Consider the following 22135-nt stretch of genomic DNA (forward strand, 5'->3'; position numbering starts at 1 on the left):
GGGTTGGAGAGGAATGGCTGGATCACTGTCTTTCAAAGCAGCAGTTGTATTTCAGAAGCCTTGCCATACCAGTGCATTTCATGCTGCATCAGCCAACGGGAATGTCTGTCTTTGACAGGAGACTGAGCAAGAGCCTGTCTGCAGAAAGAGGAATGCTCAGCCACAGAAAGAGAAGAATGATTGTGGCTACAGATGGAAAACTTAGGATGTACGAACTCCAGAAAATGAAGCTTAAAAAATATTTGCCAGTTCATGAAAATCAAGAGGATAAAAATGAACCCTGAAACACCTTCTGAGGGCCTACCAATGAAGAGTCCATGGGAGAGCTTGTGAGAAAAATTGCAGAGAAGAAAAAAAAAAATAAAATCTCTGAGCAAATGAGACAATGCAGAAAATGGATGAAAGGTGTTGCAAGTGAATGTCCTGCCATGGCTTAGAGAGAAAGAATAATGAAAGGGACTAAGTATAACTTAGTCCATAGTAGGGGAGCTCTGAGATCTACTTCTAACATGGGAGTGTCTTTTTTCAGCTCCTTCTTAGAGAATAAGAACCTGGCAGAGACTAACAAAAAGGGGATGGCAGGAGATGGTGAAGTTAAGAGGGAGGGGATCTCAGTGAGATGTAGAGAATGTTGCTGTAAAACTAACAGGTTGGCAGGGGAAAGGGAAAAGAAAGAAGTTGTCTTACCTCTTTATTAGATGGTATCTGGTATGTAGCCAAATAATGAGAATGCAGAGAGGTGGAACAAACCTGATTAGCCTAACTGGGAGGAGATTAACCTTTTATATAGGATCAGGGGAGGGCACATTAAAACCAACAGAAGGGAACTTAATAAAAGTAAAAAGCAGAACAACCCAAATCATGAAAACTTTGCTTCTCACCAAAAGATGATTTCAGCCGCTCCCACCTTTTATGGAAAGTCTTATCGTTAACTTGCCATTTTACAGGATACGCAAGAGTCTTGCCCAAGGAAGGACTGCAGATGGATGTCTATCTAACCCACCAGCTAGGCTGTGACTTACTCACTACTGATAGGCGAGTGTGCCATCCATTCCCTCTGAGATCAGTGTTGGCCATGGATAGATGATACAGGAGTGTTTATTAGAGAAGTCCTCATCCAGAAGAGACTACCTCAGGACAGACTCAGATGATGGTAACTAAAGATGGCCAACAATTGCAAAAATCAGTATTTTGACTGACTGTGTGGATCAGCGCAGGATCCAGGCTGCCAGCGTTACAGCTGGGCAAATGATTACCTTTCTCAACAAACTGTCCTGCCCATCAAGTGGCCAACTCCTTCTTGCATGGTCAGGCCTTGTGCAGTTCTTCTTTTGAAATTCAAGTGAATTTGAATCACAGTTTGCACATCTGTGGTTCCCAGCCTTGCTCGTTAGCAAAGTATTTATGCCACCTATTGTGCAGTTCCTTTCCTTGTAATTTTCAATTTATTCCAAATTTCCTGTGCATGACTAAAACTGCAGCAATCTGACAGAGAACAAAAAAGGAAAGTTAGTTAATTTCCTAGTTTTAGAGACAGCCACTATCTACACCGTTATCCCAGGTGATTCACTTATAATTTACCTCACTTTTTTTCAACATACGAATTTTCTTTGGCTAAGACAGCTGTTTGTGCTGACAAGCAAAAGATTTAAACTCAAAACATGTTTTCTTTGCTCAACACTGTTAAGTTGCAAGTCCCTGCATCTTTTTTTTTTTTTTTTTCTTCTTTTTCTTTTTTCTTCAGTGGTCCAGTCCTATATATTCTGCTGTTTGTATCCATGGGCGATTCTGTGAATGGTATTGGCCATTATTTTCCTCAGCCTAATTTGCTTTCTTTTCATGTGCTGTGCTTGCAAAGCTGCTATATTCAGAACTCCTTATAAAAAAAGAACTGAAACTTCAAACCTCAAACATGACAGAAACAGTCCTTTTGTATGCGGAATTTGGCTTAAAATAAAAATCACTGATGCAAAACCCATGAATTGTGTTCTTCTTAAATGTGAAATGACACTGTGAGGAGCTTTCTTTGTGTTGTTCAGTGATCTATCAAATGTTCCCAAGCTGTTTCTACAGGAAAACGATAAATTCGGGCTGTCTCCTATGAGGAGCAGTTGATACCTGAGATACAATTATTTTACATTTCCCAAACAACATCTAACCATCACTATGATGTCCCCATTAAAGGCTAGTCTCTCCTAAGGAAAAAAAAGGAAAAAAAAAAAAGACAAGTCGGCAGTGAATAGGAGAGGTCTTCTCAAGCCAGCTTGTTTGATGTATTGTGATATTAGTTTAGATACAGAGGAATTATGGTGTTCTGGTGTAATGGCTTTGTTTTCTGTTTGCTTTGTGGTAGTGCTCCTAAGTCTCAAACACTGTAGTTGTTAATATCTTTAAAAAGCTTATTAAATAACTGGCCTTGTTATTTAAACATCTACACAACTATCTTTGCTGCCATGTTTCTCACATGGAAGTTACAACATAAAGGAAGCCAGTTAGAAAATCCAAAGTATTTGCAGACAATCAAGTCTAAGAAAGAACCAGTCTTGCTCTTACCAGTTATTAATCTTTCTATGTCTGCTAAGACCCAGGCACTATGTGACATGGTAAAAGCTGTTTCACTGCAAGTTCTCTTCAAGATAAGCTGTACAGCCAATTTACATAATATTCAGTTCATTTTTATTAGCAGGGGAAACCACTCTGGGCACTTAAATAAAACTGTGATAGCAACAATAAGACGTTTTCATTGAAACATCTCTTTTGTCTTTGTGATTCACAAGATATTCCGATGTGTTCTGTGAACTGTTGGTGAAACCGCTGGTAGTTAACTAGCATCCACAGGCTCTTATTTGCTCAATACCAAGTAAATAAAACTCGAAGAAATTGTTATTTCTTCCAGCAGAAGAATGTAGTGACTCATTTTTTCTTACTTTTCATAAATATATTTTTCGCATTCTGTACTTTTTCATCAGTGACTCCAGCTGGGTGTCCTCCTTTACCATGAATGACTTCCGAGTCTGATAGAGTTTAATAATGCTACCCTCTGGTGGAAATACAAAGAAAGCATTGCCACTAAAGATGGGCAGAAGAAATGATGGAGCGAGCTTAGGACAGAGGGTCCTGCGTGAGCAAGAGTAATTACAGGGATAGTGAGAGGTTATGGTGACTCTGGAAATACTTGGCTCCAGGTGCTGTTAGCCTTGCGTAAAAGGATGTATGTCACTGCCTGCACTTGCCTTTTCTGAATCTGACTTGATCTGTAAACTGTGGCATTGAGTTGTCTTTATGGTTGCTTGTAATTTGTCCATCCCTTGCACTGTATCCTCCTGAAACCTGAGCTACCAGGAGAATCTGGAGAGCAGGGACTAGCAACAGGACCAAGAAGATGGATCTGAACAAGAGATCAAGTGATGGTGAGCCTTAATGATTCAAATTAATGCTCCCTTAGAAAAAAATCAGCTGACAGCAGGATGAGGACACCCATTTCCTAAGATAGGACCCCACGGGGGAGAGGGGCTATAATAAAGCAAAGACTCGCTGGAGAGGGGCTCTGAGGTCACTCAGGGCTTATGACCTGGTTAAATTTTAGTGAGCTCTAATACAGAAGTCTAATACAGAAAAACAGACAAACTCAGCTTTGAGCCTCCTCAGACACCTTCCTTCCAGGACAAAGAAAACGTGCTGGTGAAGATCCTTCATCTGTTCTTAGGAAGTGCTGAAAAAGTGATTCCTATGCACACTTACCCAATTCCCCATCCCTGAGTGTTTTTAGGCCATTAAGACTATTGCTTGAGGCCCCTCCAGTGGGAAATGCTCCCTACTGCCATGTGCTCCTGCCACGGTCAATTTGGTGTCTACCTTGCTCAGCAATTGCCCAGGGCAGAGGGGATGGCGAAGTGCTGTGGACAAAAGTGGTGCAACAACCTGCTCCAGGTGCCTACTAGACATGCCATTTCCTCTAGGTTGCTCCCAGCTGGTTGGAGCCCAGAAAAATAACTGAGGCTGCAGCTCAGGGTTTCAAGCAGTTCTTATATGTAAGGAACTGTGCTGGTAAAGTGCATGTGAAATTGCACATAGAAATAGCAGCACGTGTCTGACACTAGAAGCAACTGTCTTGTCAACAGATGTGTGGAGCCATCTACTGTTCTGCTTCCTCAGCTTTGTCAGTGACCTCTGATGTGCCCTGCAAATCATGGCCGTTGCAAAGTGTGCTGCCATTTATTTGTGTCAGTGCTTCTGAGTTTAATTTTAATGTAGTAAACGTGGCATTTATGGGCTAAAAGAAAACTTCTTGTGTGAGAAATGCAGCTTCTTTCAGTTGCCTGCATATGGACCTATATGTAGCTGGACTACTGAGTTGGATCTGAGTATGAAGCAGTAACAAACTTATCAGAGACTTAAAATCTGAGTGGGGTGGAAAACAGACTGTTGCAGTTACAACTGCAGTTGGCAAGTGGATAATATCCCCTGTGCAATGAAAAAGCTGTGCCAGAGTCCTTGCTCGCATTCTCTATCCTGTCCATTAACCTCTGCCATCAGTGGTGTAAAGTTGATGTGCTGCTTCCTGATGATTGAAGGATCACAGTTGGAAATTCAGTAAATGCAGACTTCTTCACAAGCAAACCATTTTCCCCATGTCCAATGGGAGCAATTTCACAGTATTTCTTTAGGGAGACAACTGACAAATGCAATACATTAACTATTGACATTTGTGTATTGAATATTAGTGTAACAAACAAAATTACACAAGAGCAGTTGGTGGATATTTTGTTCCATGTTGAAAACAGTGTGTTAACACTGACACTGCAAAACCCGAGTCTTGAGGTTTGGATGTGTATATGTTGAAAACCAAGCTCTTATAGTAGTTACCAAGTAAATTAGGAAGTTCTCATTAACAATGGCAGCAGAATTATTACCAACTTCAACAGAAGTTGTATGTATGTGACAAGTGTCAGAAGCCATCCTTTAATAGTTATAAATTGTTCTCAATTTTAGCTTTGATTACCAGATTTGAATTTTAAAAATAATAACTCTCAAAGTCACAGATTATCATTACAGTTCTGGGTGTCTACAGTTCAGTTAAGAAACTGAAGTGCAAACAGTAAATCTTTGCGCAGGACTGGGTAAGTCCTTAATACAGAAAATATTCACTACTAAAATGTGGTCATTCTAGAAGTGGTATGTAAATGGCCTTTGGCACCATGTTTGTACAATAAGTACAGAGGAAAAATATTAGCAGCTAGGAACTGCAAAAGCAATGGTGGGTAGAGATAGTGCAACTTCTAGAATTCAAATTTGGCGAGAATAAAACTGGTAACTGTTATTTTTATTGGAAGACTCTCCTTTGATTTTTAGCGATAGCTGGATTTGGGACTTGTCCCTTTGTTGGCAACAGAGTGTCCTGCTAGGACAACAATTTTGTATTACCTATGAGATATCAGTGAGGGACCTCAAAAAGGTGATAGAGACAAAATGGAAATGACAGAACTTAACCCATAACCGATGTGTTTATAAATAGTTTATTTGTGAAATAAAGCCTCAAAACTTCAGATTACCCTGGACCAAGACTTCAGATCTACCCCCAGCAAATTCTAAACTGAAAGGAAATATGTGGGTCGCGACTCCGTCTAATATCAGTGTTGAAAATGACAGCTTTCATTGCTGAGTGATTTTCCAGATCAGTGTGATGTTCTGACTGGCTACATTTCTAAGTTTTATGTAAAAGTTAAAAACCCCAAGAGGTCAATGAAAAGAAATCAGCCATACTCAGCTTGAAGAACTATAAATCCTGTGATTTTCGGACTGTCATATTCTCCTGGTTCAGCTAGGATAGGGTTAAGTTTCCCCAGCAGAGAGACAAGGGAAAGGGATCTCCAGCTGGGTTATTCATACCATGCTGAGGTCAGGTCCGGCGCGGGAGTGCAAGAAGCTTTCCTTTGTGGCTTTGGTCGCAGGAAGCATGCGCGGTGGGCTGACTGTGTTCACTGCGGTATTTCTCTGTATATCTTTTGTCTTGGTTACTGTTATTACTATTTATTGTTGCTATTATTGCTATTGTTGTTGTTCAGATTGTTTATTACACTGTTGTATTAAATTTACCCGTATTTCAACCCTGGGGTTTGTGCCCTACTCGGTCCAGGGATGGGGAAGGGACAATGGCAATGTGGTCTCCGGTCCCGGCAGGGCCTAAATCATAACACATATTGGATGAGAGGGATTTGCAGTGGCACCTAAAAAATATAATGATGTCCGTGTATCTCACTGCAAGCAGTCTGGCTAAATATGTGTCTTGTTCATCCTATTTATAAATTGAACATGAAGTATAGCTGTGAACCTGCTGAGAAAATTTGGATTCAGGTTTTATTAGTTCCTCAAACTGTAACCCAGCTGGGAAAAGATTTATGTTAAGTGTCAATGTGATTTTCAAACAGGAAAAAAGTTGATGAAAAAATAAGATGCAAAGATAGCTCACCACCCCTCAAAACCCCAAAGCCCAATCCCCCCACCAAACCCAGATATTTCCTGTCTCCTTTTTGCACAACCACAAACTATTCAATGGATATAACAAGCGTGCATGTGTGTGTGCATTTTCATGTGTAAATTGTGACTTGCTAAGTATGCAAGAGTCTATTCTTAATTTATGGCAGATGAAAAGGTCTTATCCCATACTGAGAAACTGGTTTACTTTCTCACACATAATGGGTAGGGTCTGGATGTTGCTGGTCCTCAGAAATGTGTTGATCCAGTCTAAGCATATATGCAGCATTAGTGCTGTACATAGGAAAATGTATGTTGTAGACCAGCTGGGCAGATAGATAGCACTAGTGTCGTGCTGCAGAGGTTTTGAAAGAGAAGTAGTTAGTGTCTTTAAATAGAGGCTACAATTAACTCAAAGTCCAGTGGAGGAACTTAAAGAGACATCAGTGGGCTTTCAGTCAGGCTCGAATGATGCAAAGAATAGCCCGAGTTGTGTAATGTATAAAGTTAGCAGAAACACGGGAAACTACACAATATTAGCTGTCACAAATCACAACAGAAACATGGTGTGGGCAGGAGCTGCAGGGCTGCTGCTTCCCATGCATGCTGGCACGGTGCAGCACAGCGAAGAACAGCAATGCCTTCTCTGCTGCAGCTGAATCCAGTCCTGGCAAAGTTTGCTACTGGCTGCCCTCAGAGCATGGGTATGCTTCATGGAGGCTGAAGTTTTTTTAAGGGACAATTACAACAAAACTCTTCCTGCTAATGCAAACAAAACTGAAATGTCAATTTGGGTTTTCAGTGGGTTTTCAAAGATTTATCACTTCTGCTATGAGGAAGCATCTGCATAAACTAGCTATTTGTTGCAGATTCCAATGCCTAGAAACCCCCCTGAAGCTTTTAATCTTATACAAATGCTCAAATATTAAGCAATAGGACCTTACATGTAAATAGCAAATTCTATATAGTAACTTGAAAATATGTGGCATAAAAATTCATGATATTATGTTGGCAATCCCTGGAAGTCTTCCATCGCACAGTGAGGCAAAGAGACAGAGTGTGGGTTGTCAGGAGGGACCCTTGACTTGGAAGTGAAGGATTTTTGCAGATGCAGTTTCACACACTGCAGCTTGCAGAGGACGAGGCCTGTCAAGGCAGTTTGACTCACAGTAGCAAGTCTGCACTGCCAGAGGGAGATGCATCTGGAAGGCCTGTGTGCTCTGGTGCACTGTGCTGGTGATGGGTAGTATTCCTGGGAAACCACTGGGACTCGGCAGGAAAATGCTCTCCTTTCCTACAGAGCTAGCAGAAAGCTTTGGGCTTGCACCTTTCACTCTGGAGACAGCACACGGATCACATTTAAAAGTGCCCTTTACTCTTCCCACTCAGTAACTCACCATTTTCTGAAAAATAAAAGGAAAGTTAAATAATCCAAGGGAGATTGCATTGCTCAGCCTGGCAATCTACCCTCTTAAGGCTGATTTCATGCAGATGACTTCTTGTTTAGTCTCAGAGTACCTTTGTCTTTCTTTCTGCACATCTTAGCATTTATTTAAAAAAATAAATTGTAAAAATGCCATTTAAAAAATACCACTTGCTTGGGGGTGAGGACAGAGAGTTGTCTTATCTCACTTGCTTAGTCTTAATTTTGAAAAGTTATTTAATTTCAAGTGACACTCATGCTACACAATCTTAGACAGTAAGTCTGGAGTCTGGAAGTCCACTTATAGCTGAAATTTTAAAAGTTGAGCATATAGAATATATTTACTCCTGATACAAGGCACTTTATGAAAAGGGACTTTTGAACTGTAGAGTGTGCTGAATGTTCAGTAGCAAAAAATTGAGTATTTAATATTTGTGAAATTATTGTCTATGGAAAGTTGCTCAATGGAGAGGCTCTCTTCCGAGCTTTGTTAGAAACAAGGTGGTACTAAGGTCCTCAAAGAAAGGGCCTACTCCTCCCACTGACACTCTAGAACAACTCTTGTGTCTAGTTGGAAAGTGAGTGTATTTCTTTGGATTTGACATATTGCCAGTTCATCAGTGTATAGCAATAGGGTTCCATTGTCATGGACTCGTTTTTTAAGATTCGCCCTTGATTTTTCCTTGTAAGGTGATCTCAGCTTCAGGGATGGCAACAGTCCTTTTTCCATTCACCTAACTCCAGTCCACAGTGCCAACAAAAATCTCCTTTGCTCTTGCAGCAGATGATGGCAGAAGACTGCCAGGGAGGCCCCTGGGGAAGGACTCTCCGTTGTTTGATTGACATTTCCCACCCCACAATGAATTGTCATTGCAAGAGTAAAAAGGATATTTGGAGGCTGTGGAGTGCACATGATAAATGTGTCCTCTGGGACACGTTAAATCTGGGTACACCTGCAGACTTCCTTGGGAAATCAGCTCTGGTGGGGGAGGCCACAAAGGTTGAGGAAGGTTGTGGTAAGCGGCATGGGCAAGTGGTTATTTTGTCCCGAAAGTCCATGCCTATGATGGTATCGACACAGTTGGTATTTACATGTGGCAAGCAGAGCACAGGTGTGAATCACATACTTACTGTGCTCTGCAAGCAATTCAGAGCTTGATCGTGCCATATTTGGACCAAGCACAATGATCCCCAAACCCATACCTCCAGTCCCCGTTGTCCCAGTGTGCGCTGATGTCCGTTGATCAAGCTGGCAGCCCCTCGCTCAACAGAGCACTTGGGGATGTGCCAAGGGAAGGGCTCCACCAAACTCTGGCCTTTGCCTCAGGCCACAGCCCATGGAAATCAGGAGATATGCCTACTGGCTTGGATCAGCTCCAGGTCAGGTCCCAAATCCTTAAGGATGGTCCTTGCTCTGATTATTGCATGCTATAAACACTGGTGGCACTAAGGGTGTATTCAGAAATAACCTTTTTTTTAAAAAACCCACTAGGTTTTTATTTGGTATGAAAGCACAGAATAAAACATTTATTGCATTCAATAATCCCAGAATCACTTCCATTTGGATATATAGCATCAAAAATATACCCCTTTACTATAAAAAAGATTCCCATTTGCTATCAGTCACCTGCCATTCATTAAAGAGATCTGTCTTCCCTTAAAAAGTGAGTTTAGGCCTATGTACGTTTTACCACACGCATACACCAGTGTATGTACAAGTTTTGATGATTAAACCATTTAATAGCTTCCCTATCCTTAAATTCTTCTCCATTTCCTGTTCTAGGCACAGATCACTGCTTTTGCTTCTACATTCCCTCTTCTTCTCTCTTGATTTGATCCCATGTTCAGCGTTGACATATTGTGCTCCTTTTTTTCTAAGATCTTTACTGTTTTAGAATATTTAATGCTTAACAAAAGGCATGTCAGTAATTCAGTGCAGCCATTAAGTCTCTTCATATGGGTAATGGCAGTTCCTCAGCAGTGGCTAGCTCTGCAGAAGGCATAGTTACACACATATCTTCTTCACAGAGGCTTTTAGACGAAGACAGAGCCATCCTGGTCGCTGGTGTTCAGGGTTATGTTGCTGTTCACGACACTTTCTGCATAGCTGGCTGAATAGGTGACCTGGTAGCGACTGCAGGGTCCACAGAAACACAGGCATGGACAGTACTTCAGGCAGACATGATAAAGGTATTTCCTGAATTTTTCCCCAGCAAAGGCATAGATAAAAGGATTGAGACAACAGTGGCTGAATGCAATGGTTTCGGCCAGGTGCATTGCATAGTCCAATGATTTAATTTGGTTGCAACTTGTGAATAACTCATAGTGCTTTAAAGTCTCTAGAAAAATCAGTACATTGTAGGGGGACCAAAACAGAAAAAACACAACCACCACAATCAAGATCAGTTTTACGGCTCGTGTTTTTTTCTGATTTTTGCAGGACACCAGGGTTCTGATGATCCCACAGTAGCAATAGCATATGATACAGACTGGGATGAAGAAGCCGATGGTGTTCAGCTCCGCATTGCAGAACACTGGCCAGATGTTCTCCAGCTCCTGGGGAAAGGCAGAAATGCAGTCGTTTCCTACCAGCTGGGAGAACACAAAATGTGGCACTGAAACCAAAACTGCTATTGCCCATACGCCACAGGTTATAAGGAAGCCATGTTTCACTGTTCTGGATTTCAGAGAATATGTGGCCCGGACAATGGCCAAGTATCTGTCGATACTGATAACAGTGATAAAGAACATACCCCCAAAGAAACCAATGTAATACAGTGAGGAAACAGCTGTGCACGGAATAGTCCCGAGGGTCCATCCACGCACTGTGTTGGAAGCCCAGAAGGGGAGGGAGATCACAAAGAGAAGGTCTGAGATAGCCAAATTCAGGAGATAGACATTAGTGATGCTTTTTTTACTGCCTTCTTTTACAATGGCAAAAATCACCATTAGATTCCCTGTGAGGCCAAGAGCAAAGACTGCAATGTAAAATATTGGCAGAAATATTTTCCCAAATTCTTGGATGTCAGTCTTATTGCAGGAAAAAGCACGTTCATCATAAGCGTATTCAGCTGTTGTTTCTGTGGATGCTTCTGTCATGGCTAGAGGCAACATGAAAAGGGAAAAGAGATAATGTTAGACAGAGAGATATCGAGTGTCTGCTATGGTAAAATACTGAGAGGCCTCACCAACACGCCTGCTTTGGGATTTTGTTACTATCTGTATTAGCGCAGGTTGCATTGCTGTGGAGGTGATAGTAGTTACTAACAGAAGCCCAGACTCTGCTGGTACATGTACTTCACTAAAATTAGGCTAGGAAATTTAGGATCAGAAAAAATAAATGGGAATTTCAAGGTCTGTTGAATAAGTCTCTGCTTATCGGAAGAGCAGCAGAAGCAGCAGCAAACTGACATCTAACTGAGCTCTGCAGGTGGTGCATCGCAGTGTGAGAAATGCAGGGGCTCTCCCAGTCTGCTGGGCAGTGCTCAGCAGGAAGCGGTACCTCCCATGTAGCTGTTGATCAGCATGTGGGGCCTGTCAACACCACCAAGAGCTCAGTCTCACCCCACACAATAACCCCAGGATAGAAGTGTGGTAAGACACCCAGTTTGGCCAGGTCTGAGCTGATGCTGATGTGGCAGGAGCAAAGTTTGCACTGGGACATCCCTTGGGAGCAAGCATATCTTTGAGGAGATTTTTTTTTAAATTTATGCTATGATCAAAAGAAGAGAAATTGTACTGATCCTTTTCCTCAAGCACCAAAGCACCTCGTGACCTCTTTCTGTCTTGGCTGCGAAAGAGTCAGGTTGGAGCCAGGTCTTGTTAGGTTGGAGGCTGCACCCAAAGAGTATGGGGTGCACGTGTGTGACCTCTGGGCTCACTGGTCTGGACATCAAATAACTCAGGGCACGCGTCAGTTCCTCTGCACTCCCTTGGGATGTGGCGTTCCAAGTGTCTTCAAGGATTTCTGTTTGCAGGGAACCAAAAATCCTAGAGGGGTGCTGATGTGACTGCATTCAGTCTGCTTCCTGGCTGGGGTAAACAACTTGTAAATACCCATTACTTGCTCTCGCTATAGGAAATAAAGGAAATTGAGTGTGATACGCTGTGCAGAAGAAGCCCAGGGAGATGACAACATGGCCAAACCAGACTGCAAAAGCTGAGACTGAAAGGAAAAGTCAGCAATAACAAAACTGCAGCTAGTAACTACCGCTTGGTCACAGTGTCACAATGTTCCTACAGGAACCCCCGTTAACTGTAAAGAAGGGACTAGTTCAGTGGCTGTTAACTGTCTCTAATACAGATGTTTACATTGCCTGTTAGTGGGAGATGTAGTCAATACGTCCAGTGAAGAGCAGTGCCTCTGATCCAATGCAGGTCAGGCCAAATCTACTTTAAGACAAGACAGACTGCTTTCCAGACACTGCTGACCAAGTTGATGAAACTCCTTTTGACTATGAGGAAAGCATGGGCACAATACTCAGTGGTAGACACTGACCGTGCATAACTACTCCCACTTATGAAACTCGAAGTGTTTGGAATCCCAGCCTACATGTCCACATTTCACTGATAGCAATAGTTTTTATAGCCTCTGTTAAAATCAGCCTTGCATGAAATAAAGATGTCCTGAGGTGTGAGACACTCCTTGCCCAAGACATTTCATATAGCATAGCGGTGGCTACAACGAACTCCCCCAGGGCTGGCTGCTGTGACTATATTGACATTTTCTCCTAATGCCTCATTGCTAGATTGCCGCTTGTGGTGGGGACCATGAATTTCTGGCCTCTTATTTTATAGTAATTTCTGAAAGAGGTGTTTTTTTTGTTTGTTTGGTTGGTTGGTTGGGTTGGGGTTTTTTTGTGCTAGTTGGAAATACAGGCTCTCCATTTTAAAATATCTTCTTATTCTGAAAGTTCAAAGCCTAGCTGTCCCCAAAACATTTAAATGAGAAGTGCCCACAGTCATTAGAAAACAATCTTGGTGGTTTTGCACAGGAAAAGTGGGCTAGAAGAAGGGCTGTCTCAGCACTGGTAGTTTCAGGGCACGGGCACAGTGCAGGGAAGGTTGTTTGTAGCAGGCAGGCACACCCATGGGCTGAGCAGCTCTTGCAGTGTCTTTCTACTTGGACTAGGAGCTGCGTGTCTGCAGAGGTTGCCCAGCCCTCTGCTTGCAGTCCAGTTTAATTCTCCAGCTTCTGGAGATGTGATATCTGACACCAGCAGAGTTAAAGGGGATGAATAGGAAATGCCTAGGTGTTGGGGCACAAGCTGACAGCAATTGCAAACAAGATACTCATTTTCTGCTAGTGAGATAACTAAATAGAGTTGCCTAGAGATATGTAACAGGTTCCTCATCTCTTCATGGGTCTGTCCAGTCATTACTTTATCTACCCTGTTGAGGGATACAGAAATGAGCAGGAGCCATCATACATAATCCCAATAGCTCATCATTTTTTTGCCTTCCCATCCCGATATTTTCTTTCACCCCTTCTGAGACTAAATATATGCAGCGGGTGCCTTTAAAATGAAAAGAAGTGTGGGGGTACACCAAGTCTCTTGTGCCAAATGTGAATCTCTACACCAGCCTGCCCAGCTCCTTGCCACTGAGCTGTTACTGCACCCATCTGCACAGCGCCAGAGCCTCTCTCTTATTCTGTGGGCTGTTGTGCTCCACAGCTGGTTCTTCACTGAGGTACTGGTGTGCGGTAGCTGAGGGCTACCGAAATGATTGGGGCTGAAGCATCTGGTGTATGAGAAGATGCTGAGAACTGAGTTTTGTCAGCCTCAACAAGATACATTTCAAGGGGGATCTAGGGAGAAGGTGTAATGGTGAAGCAACATAACTTTTCTTGGAGGAATAAGAGGCAAGGGCCATGGGAAATTGTTACTCACTATATGGAAAAATAATTTCACCATGAGGGCGGTCAAACACCAGGACAGGGCTTCGGGGAGGTTGTGGGATCTCATCCCTGGATATATATGAAACCCCGATAGTCCTGCTCTGAGCATGGGTTTGGACAAGAGACCTTCAGAAATCCTGTCCTAACTTTGTGACTGTGACAAAGCTGGGCAGAGGCCATGATGTTTCTGCAAAGTGCCCCAGTTTCTTCTCCACTGTGTAAGCTCCTGCTTCAGACATGTCTTCCCTGGTGTGACGCACGGAAGTCCCATTATGCACAGAGGAAAAAACTGATTGATGCCTGCTCATATCCCATTAGCATCTTTGCTGATTGCACAGGCATCCAGAGAGGGCTGCTTGGTGGTGCTCGCCTAGATTGTGTGCTGTGTGAAATCCCTGATCTGGAGAGAGGCAGCACACACTGGTTTACTCTCCTCTCTGAGAGCCTCTAGTTGTGCTGATCTTTCCCACGCTCGCTCCCTTAATTCACATCTAGAAAGGCAGCTTGTTCCTCTGGAGAGTTTCCATGTGTGTCCATACAAGCTGCTGCGCTCTGTTGGGTGCAGGGAGGATTTCACCCATGTAAAAAAATGCAGCTCCCAACACCGGGTAGCCCTCAGGTCTGGCAGACTTCTGCACAGACTGCACCCACTGGCATTGCCTGGAGAGAAAGATGGACTTGGGAATAGCCACCTTCTTCACAGGAGAACATTTACATCAAGGTGCAGGATGAACTCCTGGCCTTCTTGAAGTAAAGAGGAACATCACTTGGGGTGGGATTTTTCCTGAAGTACCTTTTCAGTCTCGCTCACTGATGGGGATCATTTATTTCTACAGTAGCAAATTATTTCTTTTACCCCTGGATGGGTGGTTGCAAAGCCCGTGGTACCTGTGCCAATGGGAAGGGCGAGATGCTGCATAGCACCTCCAGGAGAAATAACAACTGCACTTACCAGAATGACATTGGCATGTGGAACTGCTGGCACAGTCTATGGCTTGTTCACTCTGGATTTATATATCACCAGCCACAAACTTGTATCCTCCCGCCACCACTCATCCTGCATATGCAATGCTGTCAGTTCTTTTTGAATATTTAGCTCCTCTGACACCACTTCACTAAATTTAAGCTGACATTACTCAACAGGTGGGCTACAAACTCCAAATGGTTCCCAAAACGCAACCCATGCCAGATAGCCATAACGTGGTGAAATTTTATTGCACCCTAAAGTGAGGAAACTTAGCTCTGTCCATCTTCCATCCTTCCCTGCCAGGTTATTCTCTGTCAGCCTTGTAAAGCTCACTGCAGCACATGCTATAGTCTTCTCACTGTCAGCTTCAGCCCAATTTTCTCTCTTGTGCTTACAACAAACGTTCACCCAAGGAACAAAGTGAGCTGAAGTGTGTAGAGGACACTGAAGAAGGACTGCAGGGCTGTGAGCACCCTCCACCAGACATTTTCCCTTGCCAAGTACAAGAAATAGCAGATTCACTTCTGCTTCTCATGGAGCTACTCAACCGCTTTGCTCTCTCTCCAGATTTCCCCAGTAGTTTTACACCCCGCTCCCCACAAACACTTCTGCTTTTACTCATGTTTATAGCTATTTTAAAGACAATAGTCTGCAGGACCAAAACCCATTTCTCAACCCAGCTATTCCAACCAACCATGTGTGCTATATGTAATACATAGGGAAGTGAAATTATGCGACATCCACAATCTCCTCTAAGCAACAGAAATTGCATTTCAACCTTCAAACAGCACTGGCGTCAGGCTGGGTGACACAAGAGCCCAAACCTATTTATGCATCTGATCTTTCCAGTTATCACCCCTGGCACTTCAGCCAAGTACCACGTTACAAGCTTTACTGCTAAGAAAGCAAGTCTGCAAGCATCTCGCCTCTCCATGATGCCTCTGCCATCACTGAATGAAAAGAAGTTAAAAAAAAGAACCAAACCCAGACCTCTGCCAGAGGGTCACGCTTCAGATTTGCACAATATGCTGATTAAAGTATTTAAGCCTCAGAAAGATATTTCACACCTTAGTCAGCGTTTCTGCTTGAGGCTGACTTACACACTTCTCTCATGCAAGCATGTTTTCAGCGAATGCCATACAGGCCAGAGCCGCACGCTGACAATGCATCTGTCCCAGCGAAGCTGTAGGCTTTGCAGGAACCCCTGTGAAACCCTATGGGTGTGTATGCCTTTCTCACCCTCAGATCTAAGTTGTCACCATGCTACCCAAATAGAAATGTATTTTTGTGGATTTGCAACTACACCCATCTGCTTCTTGCTGGCTGGTGATTCTCAGCAAGACCATAGAGCTGTCCTTGAATACCTCCAAATGAAATGTTGTAGCTGCTGGTGGCACTGCTAACACACACACACACACGCACACACACACATACACAAAAAAAAAAAAAAAAAAAAAAAAAAAAAAAAAAACAATCAGAACTGTGTGGAACCTAGCAGGAGAGATGCAAGTCTTAATAGCACTCTGGGTGATACTCTTAACCAGCCTGGTGCCAAGCTGCTACCACGCAGTCACCAGACTGCTGTGAACACCACTAAATGTGGTTTGGATGATACCCAAAACAAAACTTAGACTTATGGGCAATACACTAACCAGAGATAGGGCCTGGTTTCTAGTCCTACACCCAACTGGTTCCTGTAATTCACTTAGCTTATCTTTCAGAGCAGGGTGGCTCCATTCTTAGGGGATGGTCTCTGGAGTTGTGTGGGATCATGATAGATAGCCATGGTCAAAAGCAGGCCCAGCCCAGCAGACGCAATTACTTTACATCTTAAATATCACTCTTTTATTCAGTCCTGAAGTGGGGAGACATTCTCCCCATTCCACCTCTACAGGTGCTGGAAGCAGCTGACACAATGCCAACCTTCGAAAGTGGGAAGCAAGGTGAAACAGCTAGTGTAACCTAACCTTTAACCTGGGCAAATAAAACTTAAACAGTCAAGGGGGAGAATGTAGCTAATGCCAGTCCACCTGGCTTTATGGAAGAGAAGCTTTAGTTTGGACATCTGATGAGATTGGAATGTTGCTAGAGGGTACTGCATGGGATAGTTGGAGCTCTGATTTGCGCTGCCTGCTGATTTGATTGACACATCCCCCCAGTCCAAAGCAGCACAAGCCCAACAAAGCATTACAATGAGATTTGGGCTGGTCAGCTGTCAGATCTCAAAAGCCAGACATCTGTGGAGGAAGCCTCACCAAACTAGGAATATTGTTTGTAAAAGCTCTGTGGGAACTATGAGATGAAATCCTAAAACTCTTCAGTCTTTTCATCATTGGTCTGAAGGCAGATTAGGAATCAGAGCTGGCAGAGGGAAGTGATAAAAGAGTTAAAGAACCAGACAGTGGTTCAGACAGATCTGAGTAATCTGGGGTTTCTTGGATGATTCATGTTGGCTTTAATGTAGCCAAAGTGACACACTTGGGAGTTAAACAGCACAGACCATGTCTCGAGAGGGGGGTCGCATCCGTTAGGAAACCTGACTGCAGATACAGGCAGACTCTGAAACCCAGCTCCCAGCCAGGTGTTGCTCTAAGAAAAACTGATGCAACCCTCGGGTGTTTAAGAGGTGCTAAATGGGAAGCAACAAAAGAGGGAAGACTTTATCATTGCAGAGCTTGACTGAGGCTGTAGTCATACTTTGATAATACTTGATTTCACTTTTGCTCATGTTAATAATTTTGCTAATGTAGTGGGATTAGCCATACCATAAACTGATGCATGGAAATTCAAACCAGAAACATGCAAGCTAGAAATCAGATACACATTTTTTAATGGTGAAAGGCTAATGATTGGTACAGACTTCAAGTAGGAAAATAAGATTTTTGCATGTCTGATGGTCTCCACATCAAGAGAAGATATCAGTCTGGGAAATGGTTTTAGGCCTGACACTGGAGAAGCTCAATGGGGGGTACGGGGTAAAAACCTACAACCCCTGCTAGGCAGGGAGGCAGAGCAAATGGGCTGTTGGGACACACTCATCTTAACAACCATGACTGTTTTGGTAATAAGTGAATGAAAAATCCAAACTGTCCTCTCCCCAAGTACTTCACCAGCACTAACTAGGCCAAATCCTGGGATGGGACCCCCTGGAAGGAAGTGGGCTCCTGTGAAGAGCACGGAGCAGCTGCTGGGGTTGTGTTAGAGGGGAGGCTATATGACGGCTGTGGAAAGAAAGCAGCACAATATGGGGATGGGGATGTTGTTATCAAACAGCACTCTGTACTGCCTCTGTTAAACCCTGCATGGTTTCCCTACTTCTAACGAGTTCTTTTATCATTCCTTCATTGCTTCTGAGTGGGTGTGGTGTAATCCCAGGTGCATCCTTGCTCCCTGCTCCCCCAGTCCCTCCCTGATGGCTTTTAGGTGAGGAAATCCCTTTATTTGGTGCTTCTTCTTTCTTCCATGATTTATTCTTAGATAAGCAGGACCATTTCTGTAACCCAGCAGAGTTCTGCAAATTTAATAATTGCTTGTCAATTTGGGTGATTTAATTTATGGAGGCTCCCCCCAAGACTTTGAGGGTAAGTTTTTTTAAAGGCAAGTAGTGATGTGGGCTGATTCATTATTGGATTTTCCAGTTCAAGGTGGAATTCAAGGTGCAGAAGCATGATGCTGAGGCTTTCTGAAAATTAGGGCATTTAAGGTGTCCTAAATAAAGGACCCAGAAATGGAAGCCAACCAAACCATTGCCGATTAAGATAAAAATAAACATGAATATTGCAGAGGCCTGTGGTCCCTTTACAAAGGAATTTAGGTCAGAGATTAAAAAAATGCCACTTCCCTGAACCAGTTGTAGGGTTTTTACACCAATGTCACAACTTAAATTTGAAGTAGACAAGAAGCTCGTAAGCTGGAGATGAGCAGCACGTAAATCTACACACTTAAACCAATAGCTTTGGTTAAAAAAAAAAACCCAACATTTAAAAAGATCGGGCTTGGATCATGGAGGGCAGGAGGGGATAGCATGGAGTCCAAACTCCCCAGGATCTCTCTCACCTTCACCTAAGGTTTTACAGCATTGGAAAGTTCTTTCTCAAAGATGCTCCATGTTAACCTGGAGATAACTTGCAGGGCATCAAGTAACCAGGGCACCAAGTTTCAGCTTAACCCATCATATCAAAACTAGGTGTACTCTGATTTATAAAGAAAACAGAAAACCAGGGACTTATTACTGTCTTTGCTGGCAGCAAGGGCTTCACCACCTGTGCTTCAGAGCTACCACAGAGATATTATTTTGAACAAGATCTTGCTCTTGCTCTGTCAGTGCATGGTCCAGCCGGCTAACCCAGTGGACTCACTCAGGTCGGTTGTGCTCTTGTGACACCAAAGCAGGCACAGGGGACTGAATCCTGATGCCCTGGGTGAATGCTGTCCCCAGCAACATCCCTCTACTTGCTGGTTTTGTCTCCCTGCCAGGCAGACTTGCTGTAAGCCATCTGGGGAGGACAGCAGCACAGCCGCAGTGTGTGTGGTTTGCTGGGGCCATGTCAGATCCCACCAAACCACTGGCAGCTCACCCTGGTGGGTGTTCATATATTTATAGCAGAAGCTATAAGCTGAAGCTTTCGGTGGTTTCAGCTCCTCTGATTGACTCTAGGGAGGGCAAAGCCCCTCTGGGGCTGACAGGGTAGCCATGCAGGAGACTTGGTGCCTGCACACTGGGGGTCCCTTAATGGAGCTTCTAAATGGAGCAGGGAATAGGCTCAGCTTTCAGGGCATGACCAAGGCTCTTGAGTGAGTGAAGATGCAGATAGTCACATGTCATGACAAGGCATTTTCCTGGGGTGCCATTGTTGATTCAAATCAGTCTTCTGAAAGGGATCTAAGTAGTGGGGGACTTCCTGACAGGCATTGGTCTGAACCTCTGGAAGTCAAAGCACCTTTAGAAATCTGGCCCTAAGGGGGTCAGAGCCTTAAGTATCCATTTCAGAAACGACTTATGCATTTAGGAAACATGACCCAGCTGTATGATTCAGACTCCTGTGTCTCCCCTGAATCTTAACATCACGGTTCAAAAATCACTGAAATGATTCTGAAATTTTTATCTGTGACTCTCAGGGTCATGACTTGTGGTCTTGATCCTGTGACCAGATCCAAGGGTCCTCTTCAGAGCCTCTGCAGCCTGAGATGGTTTCCAGGCAGTGTCTTTCCCCCAGGGACTGGCCAGAGGGTGGGAAATTACATAAATGGTCTGAGAATTGTGTTGAAGAGCAGTATTTTTTTTTTTTGTCCCCGCAGAGGCTGGGGAACACTAACGCAGCTGCCGGGGGCAGGGGGGGCAGGGAGCAGTGACAGAGCTGGGGAGGGACCAGATGCTCTCCCAGGAGCTGCCTGCGGGGCACTAGATATTTTGGGTTGTCATCTGACTGGATGGTGATTGCCAGGATCAGGATTTTCTTGGAAAATTTTTTTCATAGGTATTTCCTACAGCCTGTTAGCCCTTTCTGCTTGCATGTTTTCACATGACACTCTCTATGTTGTTTTACAAGTATAGCTGAGCATTTTGCCTGTGTTTTCTCTTACCTGCTCTTCCTCAGTATTTCTTTTTCCCAGGCCTTCCCTTCTTAAGCAGTGTTCAAATTTCTTTTATATTTTCTGTCGAAGGGACAATGAAAACAGATGATTGTTTGTAGCTATGTGCACCGGTTGTACTTTCTTATGGTTATCATTCACTCTCTCCTCTCACCACATTTATTGTGGCACCCATTTACGACCTGCCCCTCCTTTTATTATTAATAAGCTCACACTGCCTCAGCATCCTTGAGGAATCTGAGAAGGCTCTCTATAAATGGGAGATCCCTTAACTCATCTTTTGCATCATTTTAAGAGCTTTTCCATCATTTTAAGAGAGCAACACACATTAGCCCTTCTTGGCTGTCACTGGATGAGATTTAAGTTCTGGAGTTGCCAGCCCCTTCCTGGGAAATTACTATGTGATTTGCTCTCAATTTTCTATGTATTCTTCATCAAGCTTTAGCTTTTTCCTCTCCTTTTTGGACTTTTTCTGCACTGCCCAAACCCTCATAATTCATTGCAGTTTCTGTCTTTTATCCTGTCACCCAGTTCACTGCCTCTGGCTGTGCTGTCTCCATGCAGAGTTTTCCCCAGCAGACCAGCTGTTTGGGAACTGTTGTTTCTGGATGTATATTTATATCACACACACAAGTACTTAATGGGCTGCTGCCACTGTATTACCCAAATGTCTCACCCAAACCAGCAGATGCCTTTGTACAACAACCTTCCTATGGAAAGCTGAGTCGCAGAGAAATTAAGTAATGTTCATGCAGATGCAAGATGCAGATTAATTACAGAATTAATGTAATTAAGAAATTAAGTAATTTTCATGCGGAAAGTTGGATTTTCAAGTTTTTATTAATTTCTGCCATTCTCTTGCTGGTCTGTCTGCATCAGACACTATCATCTCTACCAGGCTTTCTGTACTGGGCTGTCTTTCAGCATCAGTGATGTTTGGTTCACTGACCAGAACTAAAATCAAACAATGCTGGTGAGTTGAGAAAACTCTGCAGACATCTAACAAAAAACAACTAATGAAGTAGAAGTGCTGTATCTTCTTGGTCTGTCCTTCTGGCCTAATGCTGCACACTAGTCATCTATCAGCATTTTGTTTTAACCTTGAGGATTTCTAGCCAGGGTGAATATTTCTCTTATGATAAGGTGCCACAAATTAGTCACCAACTAGAATTTCTCTGCCCTGATTCACTTCAATTAATAAGTGTTCCCCTTTCCACTTTCACAATTTATAAACATTACCCACATCATCTTCACCCAAATTAAGTATCATTTAGATTCCAAGCACTAAGCAGTAAAGAGTTTCCTTAAGTTCATGAGACACCATTTCTTGTCATCCCACTCTGTCCAATTATAGATAAAATATAATTGTCTCTTACCTTAATTCATAGCTGCATTGAAAACCAATGTTTTCTTCAAGCCAAGCCTGTTTGAGTTTAAATATATATTTCCTCTTCTCTAGTGCTCATGCCTACCCTATGAAACGTGAACTCTGGTAGGGCAGCTTCCTGGGCTGAGCTTTGGGGCTGAGCTGACAAAGTATTAATGTGCTCTGCTCTGGTCCTGCTGGCACCTTGTGAAACTGTGAAGCAGAATCTGGCCACTCAGAGGGGCTGAAGGGCTTATAGAGGACAGGACTTGCAGAGGAGACAGAAATGCCTGAGGAGCTTCATTGTCAGTGTGTAAAAGCCCTCATCACCTTGGTTTTCCCTACCCTGTGCAGAATGGGATATTTTTGACTCAGACACAATGGTACAATGTATAGAAATACAAGTCTGGTATG

The 22135-nt window shown here is 43.3% G+C and overlaps 1 protein-coding gene across 1 annotated transcript; it reads right to left on the reverse strand.

Moving 5' to 3' along the window:
• Window positions 1-9397: 9397 nt before the first annotated feature.
• CX3CR1 (C-X3-C motif chemokine receptor 1) lies at window positions 9398-21912 on the reverse strand. The gene is made up of 3 exons (XM_026842583.1): window positions 21732-21912; window positions 20347-20418; window positions 9398-10998 (listed from the first exon to the last, which is right to left on the reverse strand). The coding sequence occupies exon 3, from the start codon at window positions 10994-10996 to the stop codon at window positions 9932-9934; it is 1065 nt and encodes a 354-aa protein (XP_026698384.1). The 5' UTR covers window positions 10997-10998; window positions 20347-20418; window positions 21732-21912; the 3' UTR covers window positions 9398-9931.
• Window positions 21913-22135: the final 223 nt, after the last annotated feature.

This window comes from Athene cunicularia (assembly GCF_003259725.1).
Source record: "Athene cunicularia isolate RWA chromosome 2 unlocalized genomic scaffold, athCun1 chr2_part1, whole genome shotgun sequence".
Taxonomy (NCBI): Eukaryota; Metazoa; Chordata; class Aves; order Strigiformes; family Strigidae; genus Athene; species Athene cunicularia.

Coding starts and splice junctions, on each gene's coding strand:
- CX3CR1 (XM_026842583.1), bottom strand. CDS start 10,996: ATGACAGAAGCATCCACAGAAACAACAGCTGAATACGCTTATGATGAA.